This window comes from Lucilia cuprina, chromosome 4 (genome assembly GCF_022045245.1).
Source record: "Lucilia cuprina isolate Lc7/37 chromosome 4, ASM2204524v1, whole genome shotgun sequence".
Taxonomy (NCBI): Eukaryota; Metazoa; Arthropoda; class Insecta; order Diptera; family Calliphoridae; genus Lucilia; species Lucilia cuprina.
Genome location: NC_060952.1, coordinates 15,859,122 through 15,884,132, shown reverse-complemented (window position 1 = coordinate 15,884,132; position 25,011 = coordinate 15,859,122). Strand labels below are relative to the sequence as shown.

At 27.5% G+C, this 25,011-nt stretch overlaps 1 protein-coding gene across 13 annotated transcripts in view; it reads right to left on the bottom strand.

The window, feature by feature from the left end:
* LOC111690760 (collagen alpha chain CG42342) overlaps window positions 1-25,011 on the bottom strand; it is a 213,118-nt gene that overhangs the window by 147,942 nt on the left and 40,165 nt on the right. For all 13 annotated transcript variants that reach the window (XM_046948672.1, XM_046948671.1, XM_046948666.1 and 10 more), the window contains exon 2: window positions 20,978-23,189. In XM_046948672.1, the coding sequence (XP_046804628.1) occupies window positions 20,978-22,229 (1,252 nt within the window). In that variant the 5' untranslated portion in view covers window positions 22,230-23,189. The remainder of the gene's footprint in view (window positions 1-20,977; window positions 23,190-25,011) is intronic.

Sequence of the window (25,011 nt, the reverse complement as noted above, 5' to 3'; positions counted from 1 at the left end):
CTGCTTTGATCCCAATTGCTTAAACTAAATTAATATTTTTCATATATAAAATCAAAGCATATTTAATTATAGTTTTTTTATTAAAAAATTTATTTTACAAAGAATAGAATAGAATGTAAAAATAAATTGCTTTCAATTAACTTTCAATAGCAAATAAATTTAACATAAAATGGATAAGCTATTTTTTATTTATTTTATTTGTTATTTTCAAATGTTTATTATTTTTTTAAAATACCCAAGAAAATAAAAAGAAATATATATTTTGCTGTTAAGGAAAAATCTAATTTCCTGCTATTTCCTTTCCTAACCAAATAAAAAAGCACACAAACACACACAAAAGAAATAAAGAAAACAAAAAGAAAACAGAAATTTAAATAAAGCAACCGCACTTGAAACATGAACCAGAAATATAAAACATCATTGTAAAATTGTTTAAAAAGGGAACAAAACCATCCGCCACATATTGTCATAATCATCATCATCATTATTATTAGTATGTTTTGCTTACATTATGATATTATTATCATTATTATGTTTATGTATATTTATTTTATTATGTACTTAGCAGTATACATTTCTCGTTTACACATACACAGGTGTAAATTAGCAGTTTCCGTTTCTCTCTTTTACAACAATCAACAGAACTTTTTTTTTCAATTTCTATCTGTTAACATATCAACATTTTTATATTTATGTATTTAGTTTGAAAAATAAAACATATTAAAATATTTGATATAAACCATCTTCAATAAATAATGCCTGCTCATTTTCGTTAATATTCTATTAAATTATAAGTTTTCTATGAAAAGAGAAAATTTCCTGTTAAAAAATAAATTTCCGATAAATTTCTGTAAAAAAAACGATTTTTAAAAAGTCTCTATTTAAAACTATTTTTTTATTTGTTAAAAAAATTATATTAAAAGCTATTTTTTTTTTAATGTTATGTTGTAGGAGAATTTTTTTCTATAAAAAGAAAAATTTTAAACATTTCAAAATTCTATAAAAATCATTAGAAAATTAGAAAAATTTTCTAAAAAAAAGAGGAATTTTTATAAAGGTTCCATAGAAAAATTTTAATTTTCGAAAATTTTCTATTAAATATTTCGACAATTTCCTATAAAAAAGAGAAATTTTAGATAATTTTCTATAAAAAAGATATATGTTCTAGAAAAAAGAGAAATTTTCTAAAAAAAAAAGGATGATTGTGGCCCTCCTTCAAAGAGAAACCCACAAGACACCTTATAAACCGAAGTAGAAGAGATATATCGAGGTGGGTGCTAAGCAGACATGCAAATCGGTTCGGGTTCCCTTTCAATGAACACTGTCGTAGTTACAAAGGAAAAAGGAGAAACCGATCTTCCATCTTCTCTGCGAATTCCCTGCTCTGTTAAAAAAATATTCGGTTTTGGGGGGACCGGGGAAAATTTCCCATTTCCCCCTGTGGATCCGTGCATGTTCTTATTAGACATACGCTGAACACAATTGTCTGAAAAATCTTTTTAAAACAAATTAACTAAAGTTATTAATAATGACCACTCACTACCAAGTAATGTGTAAAGTAAGTAAATAACCTAAAATACTAATTACCAAATTTTGAAAATATTTTACTGGTTAGTTTTTATTATACACATCTGTTGATATCTTTTTATCGTTGGAATCGATATACATATTTTCTATTTAATAGACAATTGATTTTTGTTTGTATTTATTAATTTGAGTTTTTCGTTAAAGCAATCACTAAACATCTATAAAAAAGAAAAAAAAAACTAAAAAATCAAAGAAAATTTAAAAAAAAAATATAAATAAGTTTAAATATTCCCTTTGAGTACAAATACGTTCACAAATATTTTTTTAACTAATAAATTTATATGAAAATTATTAAAGGCACGTGTTAATTCTTTGTTATTTTAAGAATTTTTTCATTAAGTTAATAAATATTTTTTTATATTCTTTTTATATTTCTGTTGTAATTTGGGGGATTTTTTTTTTTTTTTTTGTAGAATTTAATGTATGATAATAGTGCTTAATTTAGGTTGCATGTTGTTTATCTTGTAGGGAGCCAAACAACAACAAAATTAAAATGAAATCTCCTACAAAATAAAAGAGAAATATATCGCGTGCCTTTGTACGATTTGTCGCCTTTTAGTGTGTGTTATTTATTTTTTTACTACTGTTTGTATATTTTGTATATGCTTGGGGTTACGCCCTGTTAAGACTTAAATGTTTCCTAATAGCTGGCCAATAAACACAATTCATCATTTACTTATATCCCCCCTTCCACTCAAATGTCACACTCTTTTTTATCAGCAACACAACATCATCATCGCCAACAACAACGTCATCATCTTTACTATCCTATCAATAGCCACAGCAACCTCAGCAGAAGTTGATTCATCATTAAATTTGTGGCAAGTTGTTGTCGTAGCAGCGACAAGCAGATTTCTTGTGTTGTGGTTAAAACACGAAAACAAATTATCATTAATTAGTGATGAAATTAATAATGAAAACTGTCATCATTATTTATTTTTTTCACTTCTTTTTATTTTATTCTTTACATGGTTTATTTGCTTTTGTATTGGAATGAAATCATTGAAAGGAAATTTTCTTTCGTAAATGGCATTGGAAGTGGAGAGACAGAGTCCTAAGAATCAATAATTAAATGATTAAGAAAGACAAAAGAAAAAAATTGGGCTTATCCCTCAATAATAAATAGCTATAACATAATGAAACGACATATTTTTGTTTAAATACTTAATTCTTTATAGAGGATTAATTTGTAACGTTAATGAAAAACTATCATAAATTTATCAAAAATTCTTTATAAATAAAAGAAATTATAAAAATATTTTCTATATAATATTAATCATAGGAAAATTATATATAAAAGGAATATATTTCAAATGGAAATTAACAAAATTTTTTCTCATTAAAATTATTTTTCGAATTATTTATTAATTATTTATTTCATACATTACTTGGTAATGAGTGGGCATTATAAATAACATTAATTTATTTGTTTTATTAAGATTTGTAGAAAATAGTCAATAGTGTATATAAGGAATTCGTGCCACCCAAGTCGTGTAAAAATTCAAATACATTTCTGAAAAAACCATTCAAGATGGCATGATAAAATAATTAGTTAAAGGACTGTAAAGCCCTTTTTAAATTCGGAAATGTCGGGTAACCATAAATGTAACCAGTTACATTTTGATCATCGTCAAACAAAAAAAGTAGTTATTCACCCAAGAACTAACTACTTACATTATGTTCCAATACTTGCCTACTTACCGAGTAAGTAAAGATTTCGCTGGATCCTTCTAAAATTATAAACTCGTTATATATTAATCCTATAAAATTACTGATCGCAAAACTTGTCCACATCCTTTATGCATTTTATACTATAAGCTTAGATATTTTTCTTTTCCTGTACTTTTACACAGTACAAAGTTCAAAAAACGGTAAAATTTGTGTCTTTTTAATATTTTTGTTTTGATTTTATTTTTTTTGCATTCTCTTCCTTCTTTTCAACACATGAAACTGTCATTTACTGGCCTCCATCAACATGTTTGTAATCACATGTTGCAAAAAAAAAAATAATAAAATGCAAAGAAGTTACAAAAGAGAAGAAGTAAAGCATAAAAAACATTGAAAATGTGCAACGAATTGCAATATTCCTAAATAAAAGTCTGTCCATCACATTGAACGACAGACAGTCTGTCTATACATATGACTTTTTGTCTGTTGGCAGGTCTGTCTGTCGTTGTTTTGGTATGTGTACGACTGCATGTTGGACATGATGTGGTTAACGTATAAATGTGTTGTTCTTGTAGTTGTTACCAATTTAAATGTAAGGCAACCGAAAACGAATTTTATAAACACAATAGTATTTATATGAAAAATGTATGAAAGCAGGCATGGAAAATTAAGTATTTTATTTAGTAGATTTTTATAGTTTTATAGTTTATAGTTATATAGTCATTGTCTAATCATAGTCTAGTCATAGTCTAGTCATAGTCTAGTCATAGTCTAGTTATAGTCTAGTCATAGTCTAGTCATAGTCTAGTCATAGTCTAGTCATAGTCTAGTCATAGTCTAGTCATAGTCTAGTCATAGTCTAGTCATAGTCTAGTCATAGTCTAGTCATAGTCTAGTCATAGTCTAGTCATAGTCTAGTCATAGTCTAGTCATAGTCTAGCCATAGTCTAGTCATAGTCTAGTCATAGTCTAGTTATAGTCTCGTCGTAGTCTAGTCACAGTCATAATTTGTTTTATAATCCATAGCTTAGTACTATTCAAAATTTGAATTTTCTATGCCTGCATGCAATACAACACATACTTCATTCAAAAATAGAAAGCACGTTTAAGGCTTGTTTCATACAATTTTTTCTACAAAATGCATGTAGTGGTGTTTGTTAATGCAGAAAAAAAATATTGTTAACTTAAATGCTAATGAAAAGTATGTGTAATTTTCGAAAGAACAATAACAAGAAAATAAAAAAACGAAAGACACATTTTTGTTAAGCTTCGAGGAGTGGTAGGCATAAAATTGTAAAGGAAAAACCATAACAAAAGAGACCCAATTATTGGTAACTAACTACCAAAAGTATAAACTAGGTACAACATTGCATGAATAACTGACTGACTAACTGACAATATACACTTTGTATGTACGAACAACCAGAGACAATTGTAGACAATCAGTTATAAAAGTCAAGTCAGTTAGTCAGTCATTCGTATGAAAAACATTGTTATAGCCAGGCTAATATGAAAAACTATGATTCTTTTTTGAATGTGCAAGTAGTTGTTACATGTAGTTCAACACATAACTAGACAACATTTTTTTTCAATTTTCAACAAAAAAAAAAAAATACACGTCGTGTGTTGCTTAGACGATGGTTGAAAAAGAAATGCTGGTCATATTTTGTAGTCAATTTCTGTTGCCAGGTTGTAAACATGTTTATACATGTCTAATTTTTTTTAAAAACAGCAGAAAACTACATAGAATAGTACTACTGCCTTTAGTCTATCATTGTCATTGTCAAATTGTAGGCTTGGTTTATTTAACCCTTTGTTGTTTGTCCTCAAAACGGATAGAAAAAACCAACGAACGTAATTACAGTCACTGATTTGTTATAGAGTTGATTGGAAAGATATATTATGGCTTAGATTAACAAAATTTATGTTGCAGTTATTCAATTTCTTATGCTATGAACAAAAAATTAGTGTACTGCAAAATTATAAACTAGATAATTTACTCCTCGGGATTTGGTGTCTTGATTCCTTTGGAAAGCAATGTCCAAAAAACAATTTAAATTGCTTACAGCTAACTTGTAATGATGTTAATGAGCTAACACTTAACACAAATCAAATTAAAGAAAAGCAAAGTATGAGAAAATCCATGTGAACTCGATTTTCTCATACTTTGCTTTTCTTTAATTTGATTTGTGTTAAGCAAGGACTAACTGCAAAGAAAGAAATGTTTAATATTTTTAAACTAACCTACCGGTTGTAGACTTGTTAAACGGTTATAACTGCTAAGAGTCCTCAAATTAGAATAAATAGTCCTCAATTTCTTGGATCCACTTTAGTATCGTCTTGAATTTTTAGAAAAAAAAGCGGATTGAAAAAGGAGGCGTGGCACCCCCCATACAGTTAGAATCTTAAAATTTTGCACAAAGTATATATATACATATCATGGGAACTCTTAGAGCTATAGCACCTTCTATATGAGTACAAATACAAAAATCTTCATTTAGGGTATATATACATGGGAACTTTAGAGCTATAATCTTCAAAAATCGTGGGGTTTTTATTTATATAGATTTCAGGGTAGTAAATTACAATGGGCATTGATAATAGTCGAGAAAATGAAAATTTGTCTTTATAAAAAGAGTTGTTATACCCTACACCACTTTAGTGGGGAAGTATATTGGGTTTGTGCTGATGTTTGTAACGCACAATAATATTAGTCCTATACAAAAGAATACCAATCGGCTCAGATTCATTTTCTGAGTCGATTTAGATATGTCCGTCGGTCCATGTAAACCTTGTAATCAAACTACAGGCCGCAATTTTAAAGATAAGTGAATGAAATAATTTGAATCATACCGTAGACGAAGCCTATTAAAAATGATTAACATCGGTCCATTATTTCACCTAGCCCCCATACATGTGAACCTTGTAAACCTTGTAATCAAACTACAGGACGCAAATTTGGAGATAATTCAATGAAATTTGGCACATGATCTTTTATGGTACTGTAAACGAAGCTTATTGAAAATAGTTAACATGGGTTATTTTACCTCGGCCCCATAGAACTGAACCCGCCAATTAGAACTTTTAAGTTTATAATTATGTTTGATATACTAGTATCTCGACAAAACCTGCAAAACCAAGTTCTATACTATTCTTCATGACCCTGATGAACTTTATAATTATAGGGCCTCATTTGACCCTAGCCCCTCTAAAAAGCCCTCATTAAAATTCTCCTTAAATATCCACAGTTTTATTAAACAATAAATGGCTTTAGTATATTTGAGGCAAGGTACAATTCAACTTAAATGCTTTATTATGAAAACTAAATCACATTTTATTCATATACAGGTGTAGGGTATTATATGGTCGGCCTCGTCCGACAATAACTTCTTACTTGTTTATTGTTTTATTTGGCTTGCTAAATACCTTTTATATCTGAATATGCTTTACCAAGCTTAACCAATTAAGGCTTTTTTATGTCAAACTTATTTATTTTAAAATAAATTAAAATCCTTAACTTAATGTAATTTACAATCTAAAGTTGTTAAACATGATAAAACCGTTATTCATAAAACAATAAATACAAAATTAATTAACAATATACAAAAACAAAACCTTATTATTGTTTTATAAGTTTATCGTGTACTGTTTTCGATTTAACATACAAATAATTAACAAATTAAGCTAAATATCAATTTAAACCAAAGATAAATATTTCATAAATAAATTTTTAACTGAAATTTACTAATTTTCATATTATGTATTCAGTGATTATTTTATTTTTCATTTCCCTTTCCCTCTAATTTATGGTCTTGTTGAGTTTTATTTGTAAATAAAATTTCAAATTATGCCAGATATGTATATGGAGAACAATTTAACCATAATTGAAAATTTCCATGGTTTCATTTACACAAGTCAAATATCCATAACATCAGGTACTAACTACATGTAAATGAATACATATGTATGTATATGTATTTGAACTCTTTTTGTTACAGATGAATTTACATACACAACCTGGCAAGTTGTAGATAATTGATGTCTTGTACTCTCAATAATCACTTTTACCATATTTATACTGTATGTATGTATGTACGTATGAAAATATCGTCATAGAAATCTATGTATGTTTGTTTGTATATTTCATTATTGTCATCAACAGGATCCTAAATATGTGTGTAAGTATAAAAGTTTATAGTTTGTGCACACATTGTTGTAAAGTGTAGCCTTGCAACAAAACTTATGTATGTATGTACATGAGTGTTAGTTAGTGTTGCATGAATATGACATATTTTAAGCCATCAACACACTATTTCATACTACAACTTTACTTTCATGTAAAAGTTTAAAAGTTTGCTTAATATTTTACATAACAAATACACATACACGACATGTTAAATACAGAGGCAAGGATTTTGTTTTGGATTGTTCTAACTCTTGTCTCATTCCAGAAATGTTATTGTTTTGAAAATTTTTATATTAGTTCGTATATTTGTCGTCATATTATGTAAATGTATAGGGATTTTAACACCCTCTCTTTTGTACAAATTACAATACAATGTGTATTGATGTGATCAAACGATATGGGTAACTCTATAGAAAATTACATGAGAGTTCTAATATTTTTTAGAACTATTTTAAATGAATAAATATATTTCTAAAACAATGAAAGAATTTCCTGAAATAATCAAGTAATCAAGAATTATAAATCTGTTAATGCCTTTTAAATCTATTAATTAATTTGTTAAAATATCCAAATAACTTCTTTTTACATACATATGTATCTGTTAGTGACATTTTTCACTTAAAAATAACATTAATTAAGAAATAACTAAAAATTTATCATTTATTCTATTTGCTTGTTGTCCATCACTATCATCATCAGTATGCATTTGAATTAAAAATAAAATACGACATTTCAATGGAATTTCCTATAAATCGTATTTTAATAGAATTTTTTTCAATCGTTTTTCAATGAACACATGATAAATGAAGGGAAATCTTCAATATCCAGTTTGGTGCATAATGTAATTTGTTGTTGACTGGAGTGTTAGTTATATCTATTCCAAAATGACCATACAGCTAAACTCAAATTAAGGAAAGTTATTATTATTCTATAGAGCTTGGTTTTTGGAAAATAAGGAGTGCGGTTAGAACATTTTTTATTACAAAGGAAAAATTTGTATTAAAATTTATATTGCCAAAAATTTTGTAATAAAAAAGGACATTTAACTGAAATAAAATTTTACGAAAAGTTTTTAATAAAAACTAATTTATTATTGAAAATTTTCTATAAAAATTAGCCTTTACTACAATAAAAATGTCCAAAAATTTTTTTTAAAAAACATATTTTTTTAAATTTCTTTGAAAAGAGAAAATTTTGTAATAAAAAAATATTATTTTTATATTTTCTATAAAAAAGAGAAAAAAAGAAAAAGAGAGAAGAAAAAGAAAAATTTAAAAAAAAATTATAATTTTTCCATAAAAAAGAAATCCTATAAAAAGTTTCCCCAAATTTTAAAAATGTCAAATTTAGCAAATATTTTCGTTAAAATAAACATTTCAATAAAAATTTTAATAAAACAAATTTCCAAAATTATAGAAAAATTTTTATGAAAATTTTATAATAAAAAGCTAATTTTTATATATTTTTTTAATAAAAGAGAAATTTAGATAATTTCGTATAAAAAGAAGAAAATTTTCTGTAAAAAATATTTCTTTTTGGAGAATTTTCAAAAAAAAGAGAAATATTCACGAAATTAAAATAAAAGAAAAGTAAACTTTCTATAAAAACAATTGTAATTTTTCTACAATTTTTTTATAAAAAGAAGAGAAAAACAGATATTCAAAAATTTTTTAATAATAAAAGAAAATATTCCTAAAATTTTCTTTAAAAAAAGGGATAAAATTTTTGAAGAAAATGGGGAATTAGCTATAAAAAAGGAGAAATTTCCAAACAATTGTTTAAAAAAGAAAAAATTTCAGAAAAGTTAAAAAATGTCTACTTTTCCTAATTAAATCTATCATCGTCCTTAGCTAGAGTCATAAATTCATAAATAAATGAAAAAATAGTGTACAATGCAATTGCCACCAACTACTTATAGCTACAAACAGAAATTGAAGACTCAAATCTACAAATCTATGTATGTATATCGCTCCATTCTCTCCACTTTCGTCGATTAGTAATGATGCCTGTAAAAGCATATAAAAATGAAAATTGTCATTTACAAGCTAAAAACTCTTAATCAAACTCATATAGAGAGAATCAATGACCAAATAGACAAATAAACATTGGAACTGGACACACACAGGATATATCGACATATATATACTAACATACAAACATATGGCAAAATATTTCAAATGTGTGTTCGAGCATGATTTTGTATCTATCATAAATGTATTTATGCATGGCAGATATGTATTTTCAGCCACCCATGACATTACAAATAGTCAACGTCATTTACCAAACTAATACAAACGCAAAACACACACATATATACACGAACACACACATACATGTGTATCCATATATTCAGAAAAATATCCTTAAAATCCAATGTTCCTGATTGTATTATGATTGTTTTCTAGTATACGAAATAATGGATGTTTGAAATTTCTGCATGATTTCTATTTCACTTTTTATGTTCGATTTATTTTCTATAAATAATATTTTCTGTTTTTTCTTCATTATCGTTTATCATTTCAAAAATTTGATTTAATTTAGAATTTTTCTGTAGGCACTTAGTTGTTTTTCCTGATAGAAATTTAATATTTTATAGCAAAGAAATAATAATTTAAAATATATGTGTATATATGTAATCTAGTAAACCCTCAGATTTATTTCAAACCACATTTATTATGGTGGCCTGTCCTTAATTTATCTTAAGTTTGGCAGTTGGGCTAAACTTGTGTTTTTGCAAGAAAATTTGATTTGATTTATTTAAACATGTTTTGGGTCTTTGTAAAAAGAAGGACTGTAGGAAATTTTAGCACCAGATAAGGAAAAGTTATAAAAACTGTAATTACTGCCAATTTATTGTATTAAAACGAGAAACTATTTTTAAAAGAAATTAAATCACAGCCTATGTAAGAGCAAAACGTTTTTCGTGTTTCCATGAGTTTTAAAGAGAGCAAATAAAATTTTTATCACTTTCAAAGAGTGCAGAAAAAGTTGTCTCATTATATGTTCTATAACAAGTGTATCTCAATGAGTGCAAAATCTTCTTTAAAATATTTGTCTAAATTTTTTTTAATAAGTTCTGTAATAAAAAATTTTCGGAATTGTAGAAATTGATTTTAATTTTCTATATACATTTTTTTAAAGAGAGCAAAATAACGTCTTAATGAAAGCAAAATTTTCTTTAGAAAATGTGTCTCAAAGGTAGCGAAAATTTCTATAAAAAACGTGTCTCAAAGAGGGCAAAATTTTCTATAGAAAATGTGTATCAATGGGAACAAAATTTTCTATTAAGCTCTCAATGAGAGTTAAATGTGTCTCAACTAGAGCAAAATTTTCTATTGAAAATGTGTCTCAATGGTTGCTAAATTTTTGATAGAATGTGTGACTTAACTAAAGCAAAATTTTCTATCAAAAATGAGAGTAAAATTTTCCACAGAAAATGTGTCTCAAAGAGAGTCAAATTTTCTATAGTATTAATGAGAGCAAAAGTTTTAATACAAAATGTATCCCAAAATGTATACAAAATGAGAGGAACATTTTCCAAGAAAAAAAAAGATTTAATGAAAACAAAATCTTCAATATAAAATGTGTCTGAAGGGAGCAAAAGTTTCTATTGAAAATGTGTCTCAATGAGATCGAAATTTTCTATAGAAACTTATCTCAATGAGAGCTAAGTTTTTTTTACAGAAAACTTATATCAATGAGAGCTTAGTTTTCTATTTCAAAATGTTATTTATTTTGACTAAAAATTTTTTATAGAGAAATGGCCCTAATATTAAATAAGAACCAAATTTTCAATAAAACATTTTTCTTAAATAAAAAAAATCTCTTAAAAAATTTAAATAAATGCAGAACTATCTCAAGATAAGCTAAATTTTTATACAACAATTGTAAAACTTTAAACGAGAGAAAAATTTTCTATAGAAAATATATATTGCTTTTAATGCAAGCATTAAAAAATTTTGTCTTTCTAAACTTTTCCTATTGACACATCTGACATGCTCTATTTATGTTCTATATAATTTTCAAATATAATATTAAATTTGAAGAGCAATCATCTGGCAGTTGTGTAAACTTTTCTAGCAGTAATATAACAATTTCTTAAAATAATAAATTTTTATTTTTTTTCTTAAATATTTAAACAGCTTTTTTGTAAATTTATTCCAATCATTTTGCCCAATTCTTTAAACATTAAACTGTTGGAAATTTGTGACTAAATTTTATTGTCTCATTTGTTTATAATTCATGCATTTGAAAATTACATTATTATGAATCGAATGTAAATTTAATATCATTATTTGTCTTTATGTCATTAGTTATGGTCAAAATCATTATCGTTTTTGGCTTTTTGAAGAATTTATAAATTTAAATCGAAAACTGCAGGCATTCATGATTCACACAGAGCATTAAGCGTGTATGTATAGTTCTATACTAATACTTAAACATATAGAATATTTTAAATAATTATTGTTGTACATTTATAAATAATTTATTATTCTTTATGTATTTACGATTGTGTTCTTTTTGTCTTTTTAATATTATTGAGTTGTTTGGTATTTTATTTGGAAATAATGCAAATGAAATTGCATTTAATTAAATTTTTATCTCTGAATTGATTTATTGTGAATGTCTTTTAAAGACATTTATATAATATCTTAAATTTGTTTTATATTTCTTCTTTAGTTTAAATTTAATCAGAGAAGATACAATTATAAAAGAAAGATATTTAATTTTTATTTTTTTAGCGTAAAGTTTTTTATTGTTTTTAATAATGTTCCATTATTATAAAATAATCAATATAGATAAGTTTGAAAGCCTTTCCTATTTATTTCAATTTGATTGACACTTTATGTTTATTTAGTCGAGTGTCATTCTCCTGCAATATATTTTTCTATTTTTAAATCCGTTTAAAATTTAATTCTTTTACGCTAAACGATCTACCACATCTGACCTGATTTTGTCTACCAACCAACAAAACATTATTCAATTTGTACATGGTCAAACAACAATATTTCAAGCCATTCAGCCTTTAACAAATTTTAATAAAATAAACAAATACTACTACTACTGACCCACCATCAACATCACACGCTAATACTCACTCGACTACCTTAACCTGACTGACATCACACGAGTCAACAATACCTTTTACAACTCTCCCCTTTAATACTCACTTCCCACAGATGACAAATTTATTTTTCTTTCTTTCCGATTTTGTTTTATTTTTGGCTCAAGCGAAACCGAAAAAAATGACAAAATAAAAAAACATACTGACAACAAACCGTATCGGAAAGTCAGCATGAGAGTAGTACGCGGAATTTTATTTATAGTTCCACACACAACAACTGTTCAGTGATTTTACCCAAAAAAATTTTGAAATTCTGAGAATGAGTGAGTGACTATATGTCTGGCGTGGGTACTATTTAGGTGGCTGTTTGTGGGGATGTATATAAAAAAATTCGGTATAGTGCGGCAGTGTTAAGACATTAAAGCTGGGAGTGCAACATTTTTACTGTCACATATTTTACTACAACAACAACAAAAAATAAGACAATATACGCTTAAGACAAAAGTTGCATGCTGATGCATCTTTTAAAATGGCATTTCAATTGTTTGATAGTGTGATTTTATAGAGACAATTTAATGAAAGATGTAAAAGAAAATCTAAAAAATGCATGCAAACTCGTAAATATGTCATTTATAATTATAGGTTATATGTAGAGAAATTATACTATATCCGATCGTAAATATACAAATTAATTTGAAAGATCTACAATTTTTTTTAATTTCACATTAATTATTCAAAATAATTTAATTTTATTATCAAAACTATAAAAAATGTTAATTTATTTTAATTTTATTATAAGCGATCGTGAATGTTTTATATTGGGTTTTGCTATTACGCGTCTGGGTCTATAATAGGTTCTAAGACGATCTACCCATGTGCAACCGTCCGTCCGCTCTGTCCGTCTGTCTGTTGAGGTCCAAACGAAAAAGATTTTCCACAAATATTGATTCAAAATATTTGGTAAAAAAAATGGGTAAAAAATTGTGTTATTTAATAGAAAAAAGATTTTCGTGCTAATATAGCACATTTTTCTTTAAAATTCTTAGTCCCAATTTTATTGTTAAAAAATTTTATATAAAAAATTAAATATCTCAACTATAAACTATTTTAAAAAGAACAAAGTTTTCTTAAGAAAATATACTTTTTTAAACAAATTCTACTGATATATTGAAATTAAGAGAGTTCTTAATTTCAATATGTCAGCAAATTTCTATATCCTAGTCCCAATTTCATTGTAAAAAATTGTACATTAAAAAACCTCGATATCTCAACTATAAATTATTTCAAAGAGAGCAAAGTTAAAATATATTTTTTTAAAACAAATTCCTTTGAAAGTAAAGAAAAATTGTTTCAATTTCAATATGATAACAATTTTTTAAATCCTACACCACTATAGTGGATAAGTTATTATACGTTTGTGCTGATCTTTGTAACACCCAAAAATATTAAAGTAAAGTCGATTTAGCTATGTTCATCCGTCTGTCTCTCTCATAAATATGTTAAATGTTCTTCTACAAAAATCAGTAAAACTTAGTTTTATATAAATAATGATACTGCTGATTTTCGTAATGATCGGCTCATTTGACCTAATCCCCCATGCATAGTTCCCTTCAAAAAATGATTTGATTGACAAAATTTAAGTATCATGATGACTTGTAGGCATGAATCACCTTTTATATTGCGCAACGTAAAAGTGCTTGTCGTACAACATTATTATACGTTACTCTTCATCTTCATTTCAATGACAAAAAAGTTTTCTATAGAAAATCTCTCTAAGAGAGTTTATGTTTGTTTACAATTGTTCTCTTTTGAGAACAATTCTGTTAATGTGAATTTGTACTTTCGTTTCAATAAAATCAAAATTTTCTCAAATAAATTATAAATTGATAATTGAAATTCATTTTAATGTGGAGAGAGTTTTCTATAGAAAATTTGTCTACATTTCAATAAGAGCAAACTTTTCTAGAGGAAATTAAATCTCATTTCAATGAGAAAAAAGTTGTCTATAGAAAATGTGAGATTAAAATTAAAATTAGAGCAAACACTTCCATAGGAAATTAACTTTTATTTAAATTAGAAAAGAGTTTTCTATAGAAAATGTCTCTCAAGTACAGTGAGAGCTAAATTTTCTATAGAAAATTCAATAAGAGCAAACTTTTCTATAGGAAATTTGAATTTCATTTCAATAAAAAAAGAATTTTCTATAGAAAATGAGTAAAATTTTCTCATAAAAATTTGTTATATATATTATTGGTAAAAAGTTTGTTTCTCTTCGAATTAAAACTAAATTTTCTATAAAAAAAATTATTTTAATTTTTATTGAGTAAAGAGTTTTCTTTAAGTAATGAGAGAGAGAGTAAAATTTTCTAAAGAAAATTTGTTTTATTAATTAATTATCTTTAACATCATTAATGGTATTTTTTTATTTTCAGATTTAATAACAAATCTCAATCGTCTAAAGTTAACGGTAAGTAAATTATTTATATATATAACATTTAAAAACCCCTTAAAAACTCATTTAAATTTTAAAACCCAACCCAAAAGTCCTTCTAATAACACCACTATAAAATCCTATAAATTTTCTTTTGTTGAAAAGGAAAAAAAAACTAAAATATTTGTGTTGTTTGTGACACTAGACAGTATTATACTTAATATGTATTCGAATCTCAGTACAAAGGATACACAATTTAAAAATAAACAACAAAAAATCTATGTTTAGTGAAAGAATTCCGAAATTAGTTTTTAGGGTTAGAATCACAACCAAAACTAGAAAAACAAAAATATAAAAAGTTTAAAATATGTACATTTTTGGCACCAAATAAAAGTGGTAACATATTGCAGTGAAACAAAATAAATACACTTAAAGAAAATATTTATTTTTCTAGAAAACTATTACTATTTTTCGATCATATCAGAGATGTTCAGTTATAGCTCCTTTAAAGTTTTTTTCCTTGTAATAGCCGCCCATTATCAAGAATTATACACAATAACCCAAATATATATACTATAAGACGTATCCTATTAATTATATCCAACCGATTTTATTTTCTGAATAGTAATACGTTTATCATCTGACGTACATATAATTGTTATATCCTTGCAATTTTGTTTTTGTTATGTCTAACTTTAAGTGTTAAAAGTGTCATTTATTGTTTTCTGTTATGTTTGCCATTTATTTATGTACGCAAAAGGAAAAACTTGCATCTGGTTATGTGTAAATACAGCAAAATCTCTCGCAATGTACCAACAAAAAAACTCTATGTTACCATTTAAACCAAAACCATTTTTAAAAGTTGACACTGTACAATATTAGTTGGGTTTCCTTGGCATAGTGGCTTAATTGAGCTGATACGTATGGCTCGCATGATTTTGGCTGTAAAACGTTGCAGGTTTGTTCGGTTGTTGTATGTTGCATGCAATAAAATATATTTTTAAAAAATTTGTTATTCCATTATTTCATTTATATTTCAGACCAGATGGAGTGTGTGTTTGTTGGCTCCTCCTAGTTGTATTATTTGTGTTTTGGGTAACACACCATTGTGGCTTGTCACCTTCATTTGTGACACTTTTCCTGCACACTCTTGCAGTTCATACTTCACTTACCCCTGCTCCTTGATAAACAAACATAAATTTATTTCGTGTACATACATCTACATTTGAAACTGCTCCATTTTCCGCACAACATTCATAAACAATACCAAATTTTTGGTACAAAAGTATTTTTTTTCTTCACGTTTTTTGGCAAATAATTTATTTTGGTGTAACATGAAAACAAAAACAAAATGTTTGTGCTTAGTTTGTTTTGGTAAATTATTTTCGAAAATGTTTTATTGCTTTCGCCAGCATCGATAGTTGACAAGAGTCAGAAAAAAATATAATTATTTAAGGACAACTTTCATAAAAATCTGGTTAAAAATGGTGTTTGTAGAATACGAAAGGATAACACATAGAGGTTTCCGTTTTCTAACTAGTTTTACTTTTTAAACACTGAAAAAAATTTGTCTCAATTACAATAAAACTAAAATTTTTCATGGAAAATGTATCTTGATTTGAACACAAAGTTTTCTAAAAAAATTTTATCTACGAAAATGTAAAATTTTTGTCTAAATGAAAGCAAAACTATGTATAGAAAAATTTTCTCAAGGAGAGTAAAATTTTTCGTAAAATATTAATCTTAATAAGAAAAAAATATTATAAAAAAATTCATCTTAAATTGAACACAATTTTTTATAGAAAAGTCATGTCAAAGAAAGCATTAATTTTCTATAGAAAATTCATCCTAATGAGGACAACATTTTCGAAAGAAAATTCATCTCCTTAAGAGCAAAATTTTTTTAGAGAGTTTATATCAATAAATACATAGATATAAATAAATAAATAAATAAATAAATAAATAAAAATAAATATGAAAAATTTATCTCAATAAGAAAACTCACATCAATTAATGCTAAATTTTCTATAGAAAATTTGACTCATAAACAACCAAGTTACTAAAGAAAACTCATATCAACAAATGCTCATTTTTGTATAAAAAATGTGTCTCAATAAGCAAATTTTCTAAACAAAAAATATGTCTCAATGGGAGCAAAATTTTCTATAGGAAATATGTTTCAATGAGAGCAACATTTTCTATAGAAAATGTATCTCAATGAGAGCAACATTTTCTATAGAAAATGTATCTCAATGATAGCAACATTTTCTATAGAAAATGTATCTCAATGAGAGCAACATTTTCTATAGAAAATGTATCTCAATGAGAGTAACATTTTTTATAGAAAATGTATCTCAATGATAGTAACATTTTCTATAGAAAATGTATCTCAATGAGAGTAACATTTTCTATAGAAAATGTATCTCAATGAGAGTAACATTTTCTATAGAAAATGAATCTCAATGAGAGTAACATTTTCTATAGAAAATGTATCTCAATGAGAGTAACATTTTCTATAGAAAATGTATCTCAATGAGAGTAACATTTTCTATAGAAAATGTATCTCAATGAGAGCAACTTTTTCTATAGAAAATGTATCCCAATGAGAGCAACATTTTCTATCTCAATGAGAGCAACATTTTCTATAGAAAATGTATCTCAATGAGAGCAAAATTTTCTATAAAATTTAAATTTTTGAAAGATTCAATATCAAATTCCTATGACAATATAATCAATAAAATTTGGTTTTTCTTTTAAACAACAATCATCCATTTCAGAGTTTTTAAAATGATTTTATTAAATTATTTTAAAAGGCAACATAATATCTTTATATCTAGTGGTAAAATAATCACACGACAAGTGTCACAGGTCCCTGGTGACAATTTTTGGTTACATTTCACTGAATTTCTGTAAAAAAAATACACAAAAATTCTACCCTTAAATATATAATACAATTAGTTAAAACCTTAAGTCTTTAACTAATTGTTTTAAGGGTAAATTATATACGAAATGAAAATCTCTCCCTGCAATATAGTATAAAACCCCATTTGAGTTCGAGAAATAATTTATAGTTGTTTAGAGATTTTATTAATTGGAAAAACTGTTACAGATTTTTATAAATATGCTTAGAAAGGAAATATTTGAAGGGAAGGGAGGGGAGGTGGAAGAAGAAAAAAAAACAACTAAACAAGAACATAATGAAAATGACCACTAAAGTAATGAGACAGAAAAAGTATAAACAAAAGAACCCAAAAATAACTCAGACAAACTTTTGTTTTTCTAAGTATTTGCTAATGTTTGTTTTAGTTATAAGACGTGATCATAGATATTAACATATATGTGTATTTGTGTATATAAAGTATATTGTTGTTGTTTTTTCTCTTTGGGGGTTTTTTTCTTTGTTGTGCCGGAACCACAAAACTTTGATTACTTTTTAGATTAGGACTTTCAACATACTGCTACTTATTAAAGTTATTGCCACAGCTACTGTTACTTGGTTTGAGAGAAAATTTATGCTCTTATGTGAACAATTTTATTGCGAAACATATTAGGGAATGTTTCCTTAGATTTCGATGTAAAAGGCAACCTTTTATTTTAATAAATGAATATCACTATGTGAGCTTCTTTGACGACTCAGTACCGCCCCATTGTGTAATTTTTGCGCATCACTGTGCCGGTCCAAGTATAAGCACTTTGCTCATGTACTCAATCTAGCAAATCTCTTGCCAAAGTAACCCCGTTGGAGAATGACAGGTGTCATGAGTCAGGTTCTATTTAACACTGACACCGTGTATTAATTTTTAACTAAGCACCTCTTCCCACGAATTACGGTTTAAACTACAGCCACTACGTGATTCAGAAGGAACCTCAACTAACTGACCAACTAGGACACAGTCGTTCAGGCTACTGGCCTTCTGTAGTACCAGATAATGTGGTACTCTGGTTGGTCCTCATGTCAAATGGTTCTAAGGAAAGGCCAAGGATACATTTCACCATCACCAGTTTATAATTCTGGCAGACTAGAGGTACTGGTAGCACCACTACACCCCGGGATTTGCAATACAACAAAATGGGAACATTCGTGAAGGAAACAGGCTCCGGGGGAGGTTTTGAAGTGGGGTATAGAAGTAGCATTACGTTAACTTCAAACCAACCAAATAGCTAATTTTCTTAATACAAATCTTTTCCAACTTTAGCTAAGCCAACCTTCCCATTTTAAATGAGCATTGTTAGCAACATGTTGCGTGTAAAATATGCATAAATTGTTGTTTTGTGTTGTTGTTGTATAAGAAGTAATAATAACAATACTTAACATGTTCACATTTACACCAAAAAAAAAAACATCAAAAGCAAAAAAAGTAAAAGTTAGAAAAATGAACAACTTTTCTCTTTAAGTATTAGAATATTAACACAATTTTTGCAGTTACTTGCTACTTTGGAAAATTGCGAAAAGCTGCTAAATGGCGCGAGAGGGGTGAGGTTGGTGTATAAGCAAATGGTGTTGACATTTGCCAACAATTAACAACATGAAACACACAAATGTAATGAATTGAAAGTAATAAGTAACAACAATAATACTTTTGAAAGCAAACAAACACTGGAGAAAAAAAAACAACGACTCATAATATAATCTATGCGGATTATATAAATGTATGAAAGAAAGACTTGCTGAAAAATTTAACACATAAAACAAAAAACTTTTAACATTTAGTAGATACTTTATACTCTATAAAAACGGATTTCTAACATTTTATCCCTGCAAAACAAAAATTAGTGCGAGAAAGTGTGTGTGTTTGTATAATGATTATTTCTTTACAAAGGACATTTGTTTAATACACACCCATATATACATACGACAACTTACTGCCACATACACACATCTATCTACTTCTATGTAATGTGTTTGAAATATTATTTTGAACATCTGTGTCTATAAGTCTGTTAGAGTATTCATGTTTCAAAATTATTCCTTTTTTTTCAACTGGTTTCATGTGTTAGCATCATTTGTTGGTTAAATTGTTATTTGTATTTCTCTCCAGCTTATCCTCACATCTTGCCAGTATTGCTACTGAATAGTTGTTTCTCCTCCCACAGTTTGCGTGTCTTTTAGTATATGGTTTTTGTGGTATAAAAGCAGAAAATGTTTAAATTTTGAGGGATTTTTGTAAAATGGCCATATTATCACTTAAATGAATTTATATATATTTCTTTAATAATCATGATATCAATCTATCAAAATTTAGTTTTTATGGGAGTGGTTTCTTTTATAAAAATAAAAAAGAAAAGATTTTAGTATTAAAAGTTTGTGTGGCAATAGAGAAAGTTATAAAAGAAATTTTTAAGACTTTTAAAAGATAATTGTTTGGTTTTTAAGGATAAACAATGATGAATGAATATACTATATGTAAGATGAATGATTATTTAAATTTTATTGGATTTTCCTTTTTTAAATTAAGGGATGTTAATAACATGATAAAAGTTTGAAATCTTTAGACTTTAGCGAAACTGTTGGATTTTGAAATTGAAGTGTATGTTAAGGCAACATTTTCAAAAACTTTAGTTAAATTGTTTATTAAAATTCAAGTCAAATACAACTAGAACATTTAGTATTTGTTATTTATACAAAATAAAAACTACCAAAGTAGTCTGCCAAATGTTAAGCAAATACAAACAGTCTTTTACCACAAAATCCTCCACCTGCCATTAAAAGCGCTTAAATTGGAATTTTTTTTACTTCCCTAAATCAAATCCAACCACTTTAAATAACTATTTCAAATAAAAGTCTTGGCAATTACGCTGTTCACCTTTTTTTGGTTGTTGGCCAATAACCAACGAAACATAACGGCCTACAATCCTGCGACTAACTAACTAACTAACCAACCAACCCTTAAAGTTCACCTCCAAAAAGGCTCAAAACCACTTAAATGCAAAACATTTAATGAAATAAAATACGACAGCAATTATTAAAACTAATTTGCATAAACAAAACAAAAAAACAGTAATGAAGTAAAAGAGATATAAACTATATTAACAAACTCACCTGGTTGACAACCACAATCTTGGAAATTACCGCCAGCACCTGCACCGCCTAAACGTTCATGCGAACCACTGGAACCGTTGCCGCCACCACCTAGACCCGTCTGACGACGATGCTGTTGTCGACGACTCAATTGTAATTGGGAAACATCACGTCTAAGACGATGTAATTCACCCACTTGCCGTGTTAATAAACGAACAGCTTGTGTAACATCTTTGGCATCTCTCAAATGTAAAATATTTAAATTACCTCCAGCACTCAGTGCTTGAGAGGTATAATCCATATCAGTAGTATCCATTTCATCATCATCGTCATCCACATCATCGTCCTCTTCTTCATTATTGTTGTTGTTGTTGCTGTAGCTTCTGCTGTATGTGGCTGCTTGTCGTAGTTGCTCTTGAGTTTGTGTCAGTGTATGGCTAACATGTTGCAATTGTTGTTGTTGCATTTGTAATTGCATCTCCATATCCATTAGACGTTCATCGAATTCCCTTAAATGTCGTAATGTGCGGTCCGTATGCGTTTGTCGTACATTACAGTACAACGAGAAGCCCAAGGATGTGACGCACATGATGTAGAAAAATAAATTTAATAATGATATTGAAGTTTTTGTTGTTGTTGCGGCTGCTTTGCTGGATGAGGATGTAGGGGGACATGTTGCTGATGTAAAGAATGAAGAGCTGGTTAGAGATTTTATATGGAATGAAGGAGGTTGTTTTGTTGTGGATGTTGTCGCTATTGTTGAGGAAGATTTGCTGTTTATTACTACAGGACATTTTTTATAGGTTTCAGGAGTAAACTGTTGATGATTATGTTGTTGCTGCTGAAGGTTTTCTGTGTTTTTATTTGAGGGACTTTTATTTGTATGATTAAGTCCATCAAGGCGACTAGTTTGTTGCTGTTGTGCTGCCACTGAGAGTAGAGCTGCTGTTCCAGCTTTTGTTGTTTGCTGTGTAGTTGACATTTGTAGCTGTTTATTATTCGTTGTTGTTTTTATTGTTGGCAACATTTTTGTAGAATCTTTCAAGGACTTTTCATTGTTAAAATTTTCTTGATATGTTTGTAATTTGTTACTATTGCTACAACTACTACTGTGATACTGTTCTTGTTGTTGCTGTTGTTGCTGATGATGTGCTTTTACTGTTGTTGCTGCTGGAGCTGTTGGTTTGTGAGATGAGTCCTGTGCCAGCATATTGTTTGCTAAAGTCCTTGCGGTTGATGAGGGTGTCTCAGCACCCTTGTCTATTCTTCTCATTACTCTTTGTTGTCACTTGTCTCAAAATCACCAAAAATGATTGCAGTTCCTCTTTACCACACTTTCTTCTATTTGCAACTATTATTTTTGTTCTTCTATATATATTTTTTTCTTTTTCAATGATTTTGAGTTGTAGTTTTTTGTGTGAGTTTTCTTTCTAAGGTGAGGTAATTGTTTTTTATCCTGTTGTGACAATATAATGTCCTTTTTGTTGTCAAATCATGTAAAAGTGAACTAAATGTAAACTATCTCCAACTCTAGACTCCTTAGGGGCATCACATAAAGATGAACGTTGAACAACACAACGAAAACTCAGTAAACAAACCAAACAAAAGAAAAACTAATAGAATATAATGGAAAACAGTAAAGCAGATTCCTGTTTTAGTAATGGAGTTGACAGAAAAGTCCTTTTTTGCAGTTGTTGTTCTTTTTTTTAAGTAATTTCTAACAAATATTTTCTTTTATATTTAACAAATACATTTTATCATGGTTTCGCTTTTATTTCAGTACAATTTCTTAAATAAATAAGACAGGAAATATTAAACAAACACTGTTGAAAAAAAATCCCGTAAATTTTGTGTAACCAAAATACAAAAATGACAAAAAGAATCCTTACGCAAAGTCCTTGTGCAACTGCTGGTGGGAATTTATTTTTTATACTTTTACTTATTTAAAATATTTTTTACACTTTAATCTCAGTTGTTTTTTGTAGCACCATGTATGTGTTATTTGTCACCATGTATTTGTCTATTTTTTATATTTATATTTTTTAACTCTTGTTATGTTACTTTTTTATTACAATTGTTGTCATCTTGTTGGTATTTATTTTATTTTTGAACATGTTGTTTTTTTTGTTCCTTTCCTGTTGCCTTTTGTTTCTGTTTAATTTAAGACCTGTTCAAGTGTCATCCTTTTGTGTTTACTTTTTTTCTGTACTGGTTACCAAGAAACGAATTTAATCTGCAGGAATAAAAAAGAAAGAAAATATTTTTAGAGCATTATAATAACAAAAAATTTTAAATTACAAGCAAAAGTCTGAAGATTATCTTTTGCTTGATTAAACTTTAAGATATGAGCCAGTTTTAAGGTTTTCAGTTTTTGCAAAAGAAAGTTTAGAATTTCAAAAAATGTTTAAAAAAATTGTTGAAATTTAAAAATTAACATCAATCTTTAAGCTTAAATGTATATGTGCACAGGATATTAATACAATTTTTAAAGTTAAATCAAGTGATACCTGTCTTTAGCTTTAAGTGATTTAATTCTTGGAATATGGTATTTTTACAGTGATTGAAATATTATTAAGTTTAAAATTTATTAATGATTATTTATGTAAAATATAAAATTTTGAAGATTAATTTTGAAAATTCCAATCACATTGTCTACTCTAATTCGTTGCATAATCAGAGTTTCCTCTGATTAATTCCTCTTTTTAATATTCAGCTTCATTATATTATATTAATGACATTATATTAATGACAAAGGCATACATAGTACGAAGACCTTAAAAGGTAAACCTTTTCATCGAAAACAATATTTAGATGTTCCTAAAGAGAGAACAGAATTAAATGAATTTGCTGGATATATGTATTTGTTCAAAAATTCAGATATTATTCTCACACATAGAGCGTGTCGTGGGAGTGTCGGGAATATGTCCATAAAGTTGTTTCAATGCTCAATCATTTAGAACTTTACTTTAACTGTTTATATCTTAAACGTGCTAATAAAAAAGAGGAGATTTACGGCACAATCCTTAGTGTCATAGATCTTTAAAATTTGACCTGCACTATTCCTCTTTGCAAACTCTCGAAGACCTCAGAGGACCTATTCAAAATATTGATTCCTTCTCAAATTTTATGCTTTCAGTAGCTCCTTGGTTTGGACAGTTCTGTTAGTAGATAAATAAAATATTTTCGCTCCATTTCTTTATCAATCCCTGCTTTGATTATTCCCCATAGATAATAATATTTCTTGTTTGGCTCTCTGCTACTACAAGGATATTTACAAGGATATATATCTGATATATATACACACATACAAACTTTCTTACAAACTGAGTACATATATAACTTTGTATGTTCTTAAATATATCAAGGGAAAATTACTTAATATTATTTCTTTTTTACATCTATTCCTTTGTAGGAATTTCAATTTCACCAAAAACTACACACACTTACAAGCAAACACATAGTAAACTTCTAATTCTAGACAACCCTTGCATTTGTTATTTGCCAAAAGCAATAACCTTTTCATGTAGTTTTTTTTTACTTTTCTCGGTTCTTTGTATTTATTCTTGGCAATTTCCGGAATTTTAGCACGCACTATGGTTAGTTTTTTCATTTCCTTAAATTTACAAAACTAACAAATTGTTTGCAGCACCAAAGCAGCACGAATAGTACAAAAAAACTGAAAGTGTATATAAACTTGAAAATAAAAGGCAGATGTAAAACTAAAAAGTAAAAAAAAGCTTAGACATACATTCACTTCCACATTTCAAATAGTTTTCTGAGGTGGAGGTGTTGTTTAATAAACTTAAAGAGAAATGAAATGCAAAAAAAAACGACTTAAAAAAGTAGGAATTACAATTAACTAACATTTTACACCCACACTTTCCTCTGGCAGACATTTAAAATTCCCCTTATGTTCATACACACATTCTCTCACTCTTTTTACGAATTCATGTGAAAAACTGGTACTTTAGAAGGAAGGTATCCCTAAGGTAATAATTAGTTTTTAATAGAGTTGCTACAGAAGCAGTATGTACATATGTATTTATCTATAGAGG